This window comes from Danio rerio, chromosome 3 (genome assembly GCF_052040795.2).
Source record: "Danio rerio strain M-AB ecotype USA chromosome 3, GRCz13ab, whole genome shotgun sequence".
NCBI lineage: Eukaryota > Metazoa > Chordata > Actinopteri > Cypriniformes > Danionidae > Danio > Danio rerio.
In genome coordinates, this window is record NC_141023.1 from 19417958 (window position 1) to 19434738 (window position 16781).

At 34.1% G+C, this 16781-nt stretch overlaps 1 protein-coding gene across 1 annotated transcript in view; it reads left to right on the forward strand.

The window, feature by feature from the left end:
- vat1 (vesicle amine transport 1) overlaps positions 1–16781 on the forward strand; it is a 57444-nt gene that overhangs the window by 19852 nt on the left and 20811 nt on the right. The window contains 1 exon segment of the mRNA NM_001007051.3: positions 13662–13832. Coding sequence (NP_001007052.3) covers positions 13662–13832 — 171 coding nt within the window.

The following is a 16781-nucleotide window of genomic DNA, read 5'->3' on the forward strand; positions in this document are numbered from 1 at the left end:
TTTCATTGCAATCGTGGCACACCAACCTATCTGGCCCAGTTCAGGCCCAGTTATGAGTTATTAACTTGGCTGAGACTTGGCCCAGATATGGTCTGTGTTTGGCCCTTGTCTGGAAGCCAGATTTGGTCCAGTCATGTACCGTAATTCACTGCGGCATGTGGGCGAAGCAAAACCTGATTGTGGGGGCCAGAGCTGGGCCAGAGAAATTTTGCTATGTGGGTAGTGACTGCAATTGAAAGGACAATAGCTTAGTAAAGTACAAATGTACTTAAAAAAGAGAACACATTTTTTTTAAAGTACTTAAAGTACAATTCTTCAGAAAATGTACTAAATTACAGCAATTTTGGTATTTGTTACTCATTACTTTACACCCTTGGTTCTTCTTGGTCTTCTGGGGAACACAAAAGGACAAACTTTAATCTTTTCGACCTCAGCCCGCCTTTTGAACATGATATAAAAGCATAATAAAAGTTGACAGTTATACAGATGTGAGACAGAGCAATGTCAAAATTACTAAACTTGATTTTAGTTGAAAAGGCCATTTTGCATATGTAGCAGGATAAGCACTTTTGACTAAATGCATCATATACGATGAACCTTGTACTTGTTTTAATAGTGTGTTGTATCTGGAAAACCTTGAAGGAAAGACGTTGATGCTGGGTGCTGTGCTTGTAAAGTAAAGCAAACTTTTCACCCGCACCAAAAACAGCATTGCAGGATTACAACATCCAGGAAGAGCAGTCGGCGTCTGCTGTGATTTAGGAAATCAATTTCTCATGATGTTTTAGAGTCCTCCTGTCCTATGATACTCTAAAGCGTTAGTTAATCCAAAAATGAATTCCGTCATTGTTTATTCAACTTTGTTGTTTCAAATCTGACTTTTTTTAATCTGTGGCACACTATTTTTCCATATGGGGAAAGCAGACAGTGTTTCCTCTGAAAGTAATGTTTGTGGCGCTTTTCTAAAGCCTAAATGGAAATTAAAAAGGTCAAAGTAAAATGTGGTTTTATATGTTACTGTTGTACTTGTTCGTTATCCATTAACTTTTAGTATTTATTTTTATTTTGGGGCTCGTCATACCCCTAAACGTACACACTGATATTTTGATTGTCATTTTATCTGTTTTTTTTGTTTGTTTTTTTTTCGTAATTTTTTATGTTTTTTTTTTAAATAAATAAGTTTCGCAAACTTTAACCCTTATGTGCTGTTGGGGATGTTTTCATGATTGTGGGGATGGGGATGTTGGGTGATTTTTGTGTCTTAATTTGGTCATAACTTTTTTTTGTTTCATTTAGCGGGAGGATTTTTGGTGACATCTTGTTTTGACACACATTTTGAGAATGTTTCTTTTTTTTTTTTCCCCTCCAACTCAACACTGTTTAAATGTACTACTCATTTGTTATGTTAGGCATGAAAACATCCACTAAATTAAACTGCTGTGAAATGCTTTAGATCAATCTTTTTTAATCATTCTTTTAATCACCCATTAATAAACCTCAGTCCTGGTCAAAACTACTAAATTGTTTATAAAGTTACTGGATTTTAACAATTTACTTGTCAAATTCACAAATGATGTCACTGATTTGGTGAAAAAAACGCACAAAATGATGTATTTTAAATAAAAAAAGTAATTGTGGGCTGAATTTTTTATTTTTACTTTTTATCACTGTCTTGGTCATGTGAAACAACATTGCCTTTGATGCGATGTTTTTTATTCATTTTCTTTTTTTCTCTCCCTAATTTACTTTTTGTGTCTGTTTTTGCCCCATTGACTTTCATTGTAACCACATTTTCTAATTACAAAGCCATGACACCAAATAATCATGCATTTTTGATTTTTGGTGGATTTGTTGTTGATCATCAGTTGGCACTTTAAAAGGGATAACAGCAAATTTCTTCAAAAAAAGAAAAAAGCTTAGTTTATGGATTTCATATAGAGTATAACAGCAAATTAAAATGCGTGTCTGTGAGAGTGACCTTTACACACTTGATATGTTTGAGAAAATCAAAATATGCATCTCAGCTGTCAGAACTACATGAAGAAAACAAAACCAAAAAGATTTTGTATTTATGCACTATCAAATGTGGTTAAAATGGAGGTCAATGGGTCAAAAACAGCAACCAACAGTAAATTAGGGAGAATAAAAGAAAATCTAACAATGCATCAAACCCAATGTTGTTACTAATCGTTCACATGTCCAAGATTGACAAAAGGTATAAAAGAATTCAGTCCACAATTACTTTTATATTGAAAATACATTTTGTGCGTTTTTTTTTATTTTTTAATTTTTTATTCACCAAATCAGTAACATCATTTGTGAACCTGGCAATTAAAAGAGTTAAAAACCTGTAATGTTCTAAACAGTTTAGTGGTTTTTATCAGGACTGAGGTTAAAAGATTTATGGGAAAAAAAAAAAAATAAAAAAAAATAAAAAAAAAAAAAATATATATATATATATATATATATATATATATATATATATATATATATATATATAGTAGTAAATTTAAACAGTGAACAAAAGTTAAATATTTTTAGCTTTGATTTATTTAGTTTTAGTCCTAGGAATTTTACCATTTCAGTGTATTTTAATTAATGTGATTAACATTTTCATATAATCCTTGAAATTAATTTACGCTTCGTTTAAAGCTATTGAAGTTGCTCATGGAGTGCATTTTCACATATTAAACTTCACCTTGCTTGACACTTATTTTTGTTTGAAATATTTCTTTATCTTGTGTTACGTTTACATGTCTAGCATTCCAGTGTCTCGGTATTCGCTCACTCTCCTATAAGGAGGACTTTAAACTGTGATATAGAGGTAGGAGCCTGCTGGTGATTTTTCTACAAAATTACAACAAAAGTACAGCATGTTCATTGTCACAGCACCTCATGCTGAATACTGCACCATTATCTGTCTGACTGCTGTGTGACTCATTTCAATTTGTCTGACCATCACTTGATGGAGCATCAGCTTAAGTGCTGGTTTGAGCTTCATAGTAAAGAACTCAAGGACGAGATTCCGATAAGAGAAGCTGTTATCGCAAAGAAGTTTTACTCAAAAAATAAGTGCAGTTGCAGCTTGTTCAAACTACTTATATAAATGAGTCGAAGCTGCACAATTCTTAAGGTTTTTAGGACAGTTTAAATGTTTAATGTTTAATCTACTTCAATTTATAAAATGATTAAGTTAACTTTTTTGTTTTGGCATAGATTTAGTTTTAGATTATTTACAATTTTTTTGCAGTATTTTATCACATGAAGGATTTTTATGTTGTTTTTGCTGTTTTTTTTATAGTATTTTACATATTTTTTTACAGTATTTTTGCAGTATTTTACATCATTAGTGATTTTTACAGTGTGCAGTATTTTACGACATGAAGGATTTTTAAAAGTTTTTTGCAGTATTTTACATTATTAGTGATTTTTACAGTATTCTTGCAGTACAATATGAATGATTTTTTTTACAGTAATTTTGTTGTATTTTACAACTTGAAAGATTTGTTATGGTATTTTTGTAATTTACAACATTAGTGATTTTTTTTGTACAGTTTTGTGCAGTATTTTACAACATGAATGAATTTTCAAAGTATTTAACAGCATTTTTTTTACCGTGTTATGATCAGTAAAGTTTCTGAAATTCTTTTGAAAGAACTCACTTCTGCTCAGCTGTATAGACTGTTTATTTATTTGATAATACAAACAATAGAAAAAGAGATATTGTGAACCATTATTACAATTTGAATATTATAGTTTTCCGAGTATATGATAAATTGTCATTTATGTATTTAAAAAAATTGCTATTTATTTCAGAACAAAATATTTCAGCATCATTACTTCAGTCGTGACAGTCACATGATCCTTTAGAACATGCTAATATGCTGATTTGCTGCTCTGTTATGATCAATTATTATTGGTGCTCAGGATTTGGTCTTCTTCAAGAGTTTTTTCACCAATATCAGCACTGATATTTTTTGTAGGATTTTTTTGAAGCACCATTTATATGAAATAAGTTTTATAATGTTATACTTTTGATCAGTTTATTGCGTTTTTAGTGAATTAAAGCATTACCATTATATTATTCTTGATAGTACTTTTTCAGATAACTATTAAATATTAAGCAGCGGAACCTTTTTCAACTTTTCTGATAATAATCAGAAACCGCAAATGAAATTAGAATGACTGTTTTTGTTTTTTATAATTTATTTTTTTGATCAAATAAATGCTGCCTTGGTAAGCAAATTAAATTAAAATATCCCTCCATAGATAGATAGATAGATAGATGGATAGATATCACAAATCTAGTATAGTAAAACAGCTGTCTATAACTCTCCCTCTTTCTCTCTCTCTTTCTGTCCTCTGTTTGCACTGAGGGTGTGGGCTGAGTGCTCGAATGTAGGGAATCTGCAGAATTCCTCCGTGTTTTGGGGGAAAATTCCCTCTCGCTAGAGGAGGGTGATATTGTTGTGGCCGAGACTCTTGGCTGCCAATTTAGTGTGTGTGTGTTTGTGCGCGTGAGTATGAATGTGTTGATAGAGGGAAAAATAAAGAGTCCAGTGTGTGTATGTGTGTGTGTTTCGCCCTCATGTGCCCTTGTGTAAAGCAACCTGATTAGATGAACATTGCGCTTAATTTTGGTAAATAAAAAATTCCACACAATCCGAGCGCAACAAATGGAATTAAACTGGAGAATCTGCTTAAGTAGCTACGGATTCTTCATGTGCTCGTGCTCTTTCTTTCACTCCACAAGACCTTGGTCAGTTTGATCAGAGTGCATATATTAAACCATAAAAATATTACATTTACTAGAACTTCTATGTTAAGCTGCTTTGACACAACCTACATTGTAAAAGCGCTACAGAAATAAAGATGAATTGAATTGATTGGAAATACTTTGTATTCAGAAATGCTAAAGTCTGGATCTGATATGCAGCTGGCCAGAAGTGCGATATGCACATTAATCACTGTATAACAATAAATAATAATTTTACAATACTGTGGCTGTTGGGTTTAGGGTTGGGGTGGGGGTAGGCGTTAAAAAATACAATTTATTGGTAATTTAGTAGATGCTGCACAACTTTTAATAGTGCTGCACAACTCCCCTTACTATAAAACACATTTTACTGGACTGTCCTCCTTTAATGATTCCAGAAGAGTTTTTTATGAAATGAACTCTAAGGACATTTTTGACATCGGAAAAGATTTTCGAATTTTAATCATGTATTAAAACTAAAAATATTATTTATGTATTCATTTGTTTGTTGATTTTAAATTGTAAAGCCTTGTTTACTGACATGACATTAAATAAAAAATACATTACATTACATTCAAGCAACAACTTAGAAACGCTTCTGAATTATAGCATTGCCAAAAGCAGACGCCTTTGAATAAATAACATATGAACTGATCCTCACTATTGCTAATTCTAGCCAAGAGCTGCCCAGTTGGACAGAAAGAGACACACTAAAGGGACCAGGGTAGTTTTTGTTTATCTGAAATGCGCCACAATTATTGGAATGTGGGAAAAGACTGTTGAAAGCTGCGTTGTTGATACTATTACCATTGTAAATATTTGTACTATTGGAAAATTATTCTTATTCTTACTCATATTCTTTTTATTATTATTTTCATGTTTAAAATGCATTTTAAAAGTCTCTTTTTACTAATCGTGTATTTATTTAATTAAAAATACAGTACAATTTTTTATTAGTTATTTTAATCTGCACGGTAAACGTTTGTACTGTTATTGTAAAATGTAGTAATTTTATTTATTTTATTTATTTATCATGTTATTTATTGTAAGAGTTTGTCTAAATCAGGGATGGCCAAACTTTTTCGTATGTATGGCCAAAAACCAAATATCATTGAGAGCCAAGGACCGAAAGTAAATATACTATACTATGATGTAAATATACCTATTTTACATTGAATATGCCGTGCATAATTTCTTAATTTAAGTCAGAATATTTTAAAATAATATGAAAATATAATTTTTCATTGTGCTAATCCTGGTCCTGCATCGAGTGATCGGGGTGACCCACGGTGCATGCCTTGTGCGTTGCCGTGCAATACTACATTTCTGCGTGCTGTTTGTGCAATGACACTTCCGAAACAATAGCTGGCACTGAGGTTTTTATGTTCCTCTGTGTCGTTTTTTCGCTGGTGTTTTATTTGTTCTGAAAGCTACCTTAATGAACAAGTGGCTTAAACTGGTGTGGTGGGAAATCGAGTCCCCCCTGACAATTGGGTCCACTTAGGACCCTGGGTGATCCTATTGATTCACTGGAGTTGTAATAGATATAGTTTGTAGTGTTTCTGTGTATTTCTGTGGTTTGCCATACAAACCATTTTAAATCCTGCTACTTGTATCAGATGTCATTTTATTGAAAAAAAAACCCTTTAACAAACAATCCTGAAAACTATACATGTGTGCGAAGTGATGCACTTGTATGTGTAGGCTAAAATCAATGATGAAAGTACTATAATACATAGAACACACATAGGAGAGACATACATGTACACACACTTATCAATAAAATTCTCCCCAATATAGAAATATCTATTTACATCCATCTATCCAATTTAGTCTAACATTAGACATTTTGATGAGATATATTTAGCGTTTCGCTTAGTACTTTATATTTAATGTGCGCTACTATTTTGTAAAGAGGATTAACAAGATCAATAACTTTTGATCAGGCTTTCAACGCAGATGATTAATTGGGGTTCTAAGCGGACTCAATTGCAGGGGGACCGGTGGACGTGCCACAACTTCAATCATAGGGTAAACACAAAAAAAACTTTCCATCTGGAGCTCCTTCACAGGACTCGGCACTTGTAGACACTCACTCCATCGGTTTGCGTGTCTCTCGTCCAATTACAGAGCTTGTGTTACGTGTTATTGTGAAGAGAGGTGGGCATCAGCCACAGCGAGGACTATGATACCATTCGTCGGCTGCACCACATGATTTAAATCAGCCTTTATATGCCGAATAACTTTTAAAATTATAACTTATAGCAATAAATCATTACCAATCACGTTTATAAAATAGCAGAGTTCAATTCTGAATTCACAAGTCAAGAAGAATTTGCATTTGACTTGATTTGCTCACTAAAGTCTCTCCATTGTCGGGTGACAGTATTTAAACTAAATCTGAGTAATTTACACCATTTAATTAAAATATTTAATTTCAGTTTTTTTAACAATAAAACAAACAAACAAACAATTGAAGGGTTACATTAAATTTGAATTGACAATGTCTAAGCCATCCCTATCATTCTCCCTTTCTTCTCAGATTGGATGGCGGGCCATATCAAAAGTTAACATGTGCTATCTTTGGCCCGCAGGCCTTAGTTTGGTCATCTCTGGTCTAAATTATGAGAGAAAATTATATATGAAATATCTCATTAAAAAATATTTAAATAAATAAAAAAATTGAATCTTATACTCACCAAGGCTACATTTGTCATCAAAAACAGAGTAAAGGTTGGTCAAATATGATCACAATTTAAAGTAACTTTTTTATGACACTGTAATTTATTACTTTGTCCAATCTGAATTTCAGCTGTCATTTCTCAAGTTGTCACAATCCTCCAGAAGTCAATCTGAGATGCTGATTTCCTGCTAAAGAAACATTTCTGATTATTATCTATATAAAAAAGTAGTTGTTGCTTAATATTTCTGTGCTCGTTATTCGTTATTTTACACCCCTGGTCCTTCTTGGCCATCTGGACAAGACAAGGACAAACTTTTTATATTTTCAACCTCAGCCCGCCTTCAAAAATGATATAAAAGCATAATAAAAGTTGACCATGATCCGCTTTTTTACAGTTTCTTTGATTAACAAAATATATATATATATATATATATATATATATATATATCAAAAGATCAGCATTTATTTGAAATAATGTTACTTTTTGCGAATCTCAAAATGTCTTGATGGTCACTTTTCAATGCATATTTGCTGAATAAAATGTTCTGTTTACTATCTAAATGGAAAATGAAGACTTTACCTCCCTTGCTAGACCTGTGTGAGTATTTTCTCGTGCCTGAAGCTGCATGTGGAGGTGCAGTGAAATTCACACAGAAGATTTAGCGAATAGCAGAGACCGAGTCAAGGAGAGTAAAGTGCACATATTTTTGAAGATTAGCAGATATGTGCACACATGAAAGCTCCGTTCTGTGTGTGCGTGCGCGTGTTTGTGAGAGAGATTGAGGGGATCTGTTGGCCCTGGTCTTGTGACTGAAGCTCAGTGGTCATGGGGCGTCCTGGCACTGCAGCCCCTCTGCCCCACGAGGTTTAGGAGACGGGAGAGAAGAGACACCAGGTTAAAAAGTGTGATGTGAAAGAAACGCGTGTTCCCTTGCATTGTGTTCTGTCTGACAGAGAAAATGGCGGCCTGCTGCTTTCCGAGAGACCAGCTCTCCCCGAGTCTCCAGGCAACACAAACTTCATTCAGCAGCCAGTGAATGAGGCAGACTTTAATGAAGTGATAGAGCACAACTATATACTGTATGTCAGGACTGAGCATTCACCATCAGATTGGCCTGATTGGATTTTGATTTACTAGCTCTCCATATGGTGCAATTCAGTTCAGTGAATATTATTAATTAAATAATCATTAAGATTAGAAGTGTTTGATATAAATTTTTTTATTATTATTTTTTGTGCGGGTACATTGGAGCTGTTCATATTTGGTCACTTTCAGTTTCTTCTTTTCATTTGGAAAAATGGCAGGAGGTGTACAGTAAATGCCCTCAGAAATGCATTTGAGATGACGTTTGATGACTAGAAACCACTTCAGATGGTGGTCAGGGACATATTTCAGATTAAACTGGACCGGTTTAAATGCATTTGGTTGTCGAAAACAAACATGTAAGGTTTATTCCACCCAAAATGTACTAAAATAAACGTGAAAGTGTGTTAAGATCTATACACCTACATCCTGCACTTGCTGCTATTGCACTTCTGGTTAGACCTAAACTGCATTTTGTTGCCTTGTATTTGTACATGTGTATTGACAATAAGGTTGAATCTTATCTAATCTAATATGTAACAGTCATATATAGCAGAACTAATGCAAAATTCAATAGCAATGCCACAGATGATCTTTTGGGATGTTTTTATTAATTTATTTTTGTTTGTTTCATTTTATTTTTGACTGTCATTAACTATTAATTGATCAAACTAGAATGTTAAATTAATATTCAGTGTCAGCATTAACAACAGAGACCTCTCACGCACCTGTAGTTAGCCTATTTCTGTGAATGGAGAGGAAAAATATAGCATTTCATTCTGTACAGAGAAACAGTGTTTTGGTTGTTTTGAGAGTATTAAGCACAAATAAATGTAAATGCTTTAGTTTTGAATGATGTCTTGCACGTATCTGTCTGACAGATGTTGCATTTAGCCTGTAATGACCGTAATTGCGGAGCCTGCCTTGTGTAATGACGTTTTACTAGAGCAGGAGTGAGTTACAAAGTCTAGCCTGCATGAAAAGTCATTTGAATGCATGTCGAATAAGATATATATATATATATATATACACATATATATATGTGTTTCTGTAATTAGGATTAGATGTACCACAAGTCTACGGAACATTGTTAAATTAACATATAGCACAATTGAAGATCAGATTAACATCTGTTTAGCAGAGACATGTATATGGCCAAAGGTATATTAACGGCCGCCCAAGTATATTTAATGAAGCCTTATTTATTTATTTTTATTTTTTACTGTTATTATCATCCTTTACGTTTTCTTGTATCCGCCCAAAAACCAAACATTAGCAATCGATTAAGTATTGGAAAATCTTCCCTCCTTTACCTAGTTCTGCGTGCACAAGACCTGTCAACACTGACACAGACAGACTCATGTGCTCTGCAGACCCACAGAGACGCACATTTTTGGGATTTAAAGAATTTTATAAATGTCCTAAAATGTTCGGAATTTACCTTCTGCTTTTACTTTCTAAAGCTCGTATGGGTTTTTGCATTATCTTTTTACTTAAGCCTACTTTCGCAAAAGAAACATAATTATTTTTTTATTTAAACGACTCCGAAAAATTTGACTAAATACTGATAGAGGACAAAATGACTGGTCTAAACTGGCTGCTAAATATATGTACAACATTTGTAATGGTAAATCAATGCATTTGCCTTATTAAAATAATCTACAGATTTTAATCTTGTAATAATTGTCTGTTTTTATTTCTTTTTCAGTAATTTTTTTCTCATTTGCTGATTATTTTATTAATTTGATGATGTCAATATATTACATGGGCTATTTTATATACATATGTAAAATGCTTTGGCATTCAAGTTTGCTTTAAACTTTGAAAGAAAGCAGATTTTACCAGTCAGTGGGTGCACATGGCTCCTGCATAGGAAAAAAATTAAGAGAAATTGTGAATGTCGTTTTTTTTTTTTTTTTTTTTTTTTTTAACTTTAACCTATTGGAAAGATACAGTATATAATAAATAAAATTATTGTTAAATTAATTTATGTAGTGTTTGTCACATGTAGTTGACTATGTGATTTGCCGTAAATGGTGTGTTTCAATTCGGCCACCACCACAAGTACATTTCAAACTTTTGGGAAGTATTGTGCATTTCGCAGATCTTGATTATGTCCACATGGCTTATTGCAGCTGCAGCCATGTGATTGGCTGATTAGAAATTTGTGTTAACAAGCAGTTGAACAGGTGTACCTAATAAAGTGGCCGGTGAGTGTACAGTATATGTCCCATTTATAAAATGCTATTTCTGCTAAATAAAAGTGTGCGCTTGCAAATGCAAATTGCCACAATGTGATTCCCCAAGCACTCGATCACGTTTCATGAGTATCACTGTATGTATGGTCGCTCTATTAACTTTGCCATTAGATAAGCTTTACCCTTTATAGGTTCATGCACTAGTGACCTTTTAAGACACTGCTCTACCTCTCTCTTAGAAATGTACACAGTAAAAGCGCAGATTAAAAACGATCAACTGACGGTCTATGGCTGATTTAAATGGCATCCTTAAGACATTAGACCTCAGGCAGAGATCATGATTGGTGACCTGCTGTCCTGGAGCCAGTTTTGAAGTTAAAGCTTGTTTCCAAAAATATTATACTTTCAAATGACTGGTGACGGTAGCATAATATGTAGACCATAAACGGTTCTTTAAAACTTTCATAAACCACCACTTTTTAATGTTAAAGCTCTTTTGAAATGCATTTAAATTCACATGTTTGATGTGAGTTACTATTGAAACTAAAAGAGAGGATGGGCAATAGTGTAGCCCCTCCCCCTTTTTGAAAACCTCCAATATCTTCTTGTTTCCATCACAGCTCTGCAAGTTAGGTTCTTTGAGGTAAAGTGCATTAGATTCATGACTGCCACAGTTTATTATAGTCTCTCCAAACATTTCACTACTTTAAAATGCAGTGTTCAGTATTTTGTTCAAATGGATCTAATGCATTTTGTGGTGCATGCCGATTCATGCACATGATCTGCTCTTTGCTGTCTCTGAACACAGAAGTGAGTGGATGTGCCATTTTGGCACTTCACGAGACAATGTAAAACCAAACTTCTTTAATCAAACATAAACCATATTTACAATATATGAATGTTTATTCCCTGTACAGTGCTCAGCATATATAAGTACACCCCTCACAAATCATTTTTTTTAATTCATATTGTTAATAGGAGGCTATACAATACTGTATTCGTGTATATACATTAGATTAGTCAGTACTGAAGCCAAACCTGAAGCTTGTCTGACAAAATAACTTGCGATAATGGTTCAAAGACTAGTACACCCAAATTTGTTACAGAAAAATATAAATAAAAATTTTAAAAAGAGGAAAAATCAAGAGAAGCAAAAAAAAAAAAAAAAAATTGTTGAAATTTTTTAGGTTGTAATTTGTTTTTGCTAAATTTAGCTTGTGTTAAAATCTGTTAATAAATCTGTTTTGTTTAAATGCACCAAAATACATTGCCTATATTTACAGAGAAATGGAGAAAAATATTAATTTTCTAAATGGCCTATACTCAATTATGCTAATTGTAAATGAATGGGACAGATAGAGAATTTATTTTATTATTATTTTTTTTACAACCCTGTTTGTTGAAATATTAAAAGAAAAATGCCACAATGGTGTTATCAAGACTTTTAGAAAAAGGAAGAAAAATGTGTGAGACTGAAAACGGCAACCAGAAGAGAGACCAGCGTAAAATTTACTGTCCCGCCTATACATTCTGCATTTCAAAAGCCTGGCACAGTTTTTATTATTATTATTATTATTATTATTATTATTATTATTATTATTATTATTATTATTATTATTATTATTTAACGCAACTATTATATAATGCATGCATAAATACATATAAATGTTCATATGTTTTAAAAAAAAATCTAAAGATTAATCTTTGAAGGATTTAGGATGCTGATGACCGCTAAACTGTTATGACACGTTTAGATTAGATTCTAATGTAATCTAATCTAAACGTGTCATGACAGTCTTGTAAAAAAAGGGTCTATTTTGCGCTGGTGTAATAGAAATAGAGGTAGCACAACTATAGCAATAAAATCTTACCCACTTTAAAGGCAGAGTATTTAAGATTTATAATTTAACTAAAATAGCAAAGAATTACTAGACCAAATATTGCGAAGAATGTTCAAATCCAGAGAAAGAAGCAATATTAACTATAGCAATGCCATGTAAAAGACGTCACACAAGCACGATTTCCTGTTTGTTTTTCTAATCAGAAATTGCTTCAGCAGTTTTGTTTTAATTTCAAAGGCTTCCTACAATCAGGTTTTAGTGTGATAAGCCAAAGCATGATTTTTATTGCAGTCCCATTAAGGCTGATTTATACTTCTGCATCATGTGCATGCAGATGGCAATACAAATAGCACGCAGAAGTATAAATCCACTGCTATGCACAAGGCAGGCACTGTGGGTCATGCTGATCACTCAATGCAGAAGTATATATCAGCATTTAGATGTAATGAAGACCGCATGTATTATTAATCCACGCTTACTCATGGCGTCATCAAAGTATGCCTTTGTTTGTTGTGAATATGACAAAATGACATACTGTGCCTTTAAAGTGGTGATAAACTGCAGTGGAAATGCAAACCGAAATGGGCCGACCTGTGCCAAACTGTACGGTAGCATGCAATGTAAAAGCAGTTATAGTGTATTGTAGTGGCAGGACACTTCAGATTCTAGAGTATTTGATTGGTCAGATTATAAATAGTTAAAAAGAGTTTTTTTCCTATACAAATATGGATAGTTTTTGGCAGATTTTAGTGGGAAAACTTTAATTCACAGGGATTTATTTGATGTACATAAATCCACGTCCGTTTATTTCTAAATAAAGTCCTTGTTCCTCCATTAGAGGAGATGATACACTTCAGAAAATCCATTCAACTTATTTGCCCTTGAAACCGCTTGCAAGATAAACGAGGATGATGGGATTGCTACAATGGTCCTAATGTTTGTTCATGTGTGGGTGTGTGTTCGTCTTTAGGCTCATCTTGTCTGCATTGAGTCTGTCCTCTTGTACACCCTTGCTTTAATGGTTCTGCTTTTGCTTTGAGATGGAAAGTGCTGGAAATAAACTCTTTTCCTTTCCTAAATTGTTCTGTTCCCTGTCTAGGTGGAGTGGGCATCGCAGCCACTCAGCTGTGTAAAACGGTGAATGATGTCACAGTGTTCGGCACCGCCTCCGCCAGCAAGCATGAGGTCATCAGTCAGGGTGGAGTCACTCACCCTATCGACTACAGGACGCGCGATTACGTGGAGGAGGTCCGCAAAATAAGCCCTAAAGGTGAGCACAGAAAAACTAAATGACTCAGTTTCTAAAGTTTGAAGCATTTTTTTTTATTATTATTATAGTTTTTCTTTGTTTTTGTTTAAAAAAAATTACTGTATGGTTACTACTTTGGCCAGGTCTTTTGTAAAGTATTTTTTTAAATCTTAACAAGATATCCTGGTTAACTAAAGGTAAATAAATACAGAAATTACAAATAATGCTTACAGATTTTTTCTTTTTTTCTTACAGATCTTTTCTTTCTTTCTTTTTTATCTGTTTGGATGTGAAAACAGTTGTAACTTTATATTCAGTGTTGATGCCACTAGCTTAATTACGTTTTTCAGTAGTGACTAAATCAAATGGCTTTTCAGTAGCGAAGCTAATATTTTAATGCTGAGTTCAGACTGCTTGATTTTAGCCTCGATTTTAACTCATCAACAGGTTTTGAGAAATCGCAGACAGATGCTTGAAATCAGGTAAATTAGTGCTCATTCAAGAGAGCATCAATCACACAGTGCGAACTATCAAAGAGGCGATCTAAGAGAATCCCAGATAAATCGCCAACACCCATGAGATATTTGGTATGCAAAATATCTGGACCTGTCGACGATTCAAATCATGCCATGTGAAATGTGATCTGATTGAAAATAATAGAGAGCAGCATGCACTAGTTTGGGTATCTGCAGGCCAGCGGAAGGTTGGGGGAGAACAAGTGTTCAGTGTTTCCTCTAGGATTTCTTCCAGCTGTGGCGGCAGGCCTTTTTTACACAGATCTACCAACTACCTATGCCGTTATTTCAATGACAAATGTCTTGAGCGCAGTATTACAAGACGAGATCGCATTTATGTTATAGCCTACGAGCGTGCAAATCTTTTTGCTTGCATGCCAGTTTCCTCTGTTCGTGCACAAAACATTTTGGACGCCCTCAAATATACACTGCTTAAGCGCAGATCTTCTTGTGCGCTCTCAAGTAAACGTTGCTGAAGTGCGATTTAGTGCATTTATGTAGCGAGTATGTCTCCAACATTTATCAGATTTGCTAGGAATGTTTATGAATGTCTCCAATAGACCTACAGAGCGATATTAATGCATCCTGACGTGAAGTGAAACGGCTATACATCGTGTTTGCTGGCCTCACGCATCACGCACCTGTCAATCAGCCAGTCAGTCAGTCAGCACGTAACCTTAAAGGGTTAAACAAATGCTGCACAGCACTACTACGATTACAGAAAAGTTTGCGGTGTTATAATTCACTCATCTTTTAATATGTTTTGCTGTGATTATCACCCGCTATATAAAAAAACAAAAAACGACCGAATGTTTTGAATGAAAAGCAGTGTAGCCGTGGCGGGATCTATTTTGGCGTGGCGCCCAGCCATGGAAGAATAAATGTAGCGGAAACCATGATGTTGTTTCCATGTTACTTCTCACGTGTGTTTGGCTGCGAAACATAGTTTGCAGACTGAGGCAAATTGTAGACGATTTTTCCTATTGTAAAGTCATGCAGTGTGAAAACTTCTGTGACGCCACTACTTTAAAAATTGTGCAGTCTGAACTCGGCATAAGCAAGAAGCGCAGTTGCATACACATAAGCTACATTTACCAATCTTAGATTAGTAAATGACGCCACCGCCATTCACAAAGATGTGAGGCCGATGAAAGTAAATCGAGGTTGGCGAATTCTCCTACTTTGTTAACGTGGTTGAAAAACTTTTTATTGAGTTAATGCCACCTCTCGCTCCAGGCGGTGACGTCGCCAATCAATCATTGGGCTGACAAAAAGAAACTTTATGGAAAGATGACTGTAGAGGATTTATTTCTGAAGCAGGACCATACTTCCAAGTACATGTCTTATGGACCGTTTTCACTGAGTGGTATGTTGCAATATGGGTCAGTACGCTTTTATGTCCGTTTTCGCTGTCAAAAGTACCAAAAAGCGAACCTTACGATACCACTTTTTTTGGATACCCTTTGCAAAGGGTACCTTGCACAAAAAAAGGTAGCAAAAGGTGGAGCTACTGTAGACGCACATCTGAACGCTATTTACATAGAAACATCAATCGCGTGCACAAGCCAGGAGAATTAAAACTAAGGAACCGCCATATTTAAATACACAGCCGAGACCGTACACTGTAATAATAAGTATGATAATATTTTATATTATATATTATAATGAGCCATGATCGACCCGCTCTCAAGTGTGAATGACGTCGACTGCAACTGTCAACTTTATTTACAGTTTGTTCTGCAAATGAGCCCAAGTGCGTTTACATGAAAAAAGTTATGCAGTTTAATGTAAATACTTTTCAAATATTTAAAATACTAATTGTAGCTATGTAGCTAAACTACTTTTGCCATGAAGCTTTGAGCTTAGCTTGCTACATTTCCCTGTAACTAATAGCTTTGCTCATTACATTTTCTTTCCTATGCATTTTTATTATTTTTTTATGTAAATATTAAGTTGCCCATGTGTTTTTAATATTTTAATACTGAATTATTAGGAATTAGCAAATCAACATTTTTTTTCTCTTTAAAACTAAAACACTGATGAGCGTAAATGTTTGTTTGTTTTTTTCCCCCACACACAAAAAAATAAAGACCTTACCCAGGCTTATGAACAGTAGTTTATTTGTGGTTGATGAGCTTAAGGCCACATGTTTATTATTAGGCAACAATTTAAATGCAGCATGTTCACAAATAAATCTATGAAAATTCTTCTGCTTTGACTGCTTTGTGCACAAATAGCCCTGTGCATGGACCTCAATCCAAAGCAAAATGGAAATCAAGCATAAGAATTAATCTAGTGTATGACCCAAGAAGTCTTTAACAGATGTTTGGGGATCACTTTGTAGTCCACTTTTCTCTCCGCATTTGTGTTTCTGATGCATAAAATTTGTTGTTTTTTGTTTGTGGTTTTGAGTCAGCTGTAACTCTTAAGCAGTCAGATGAAATGTTGTTTAATT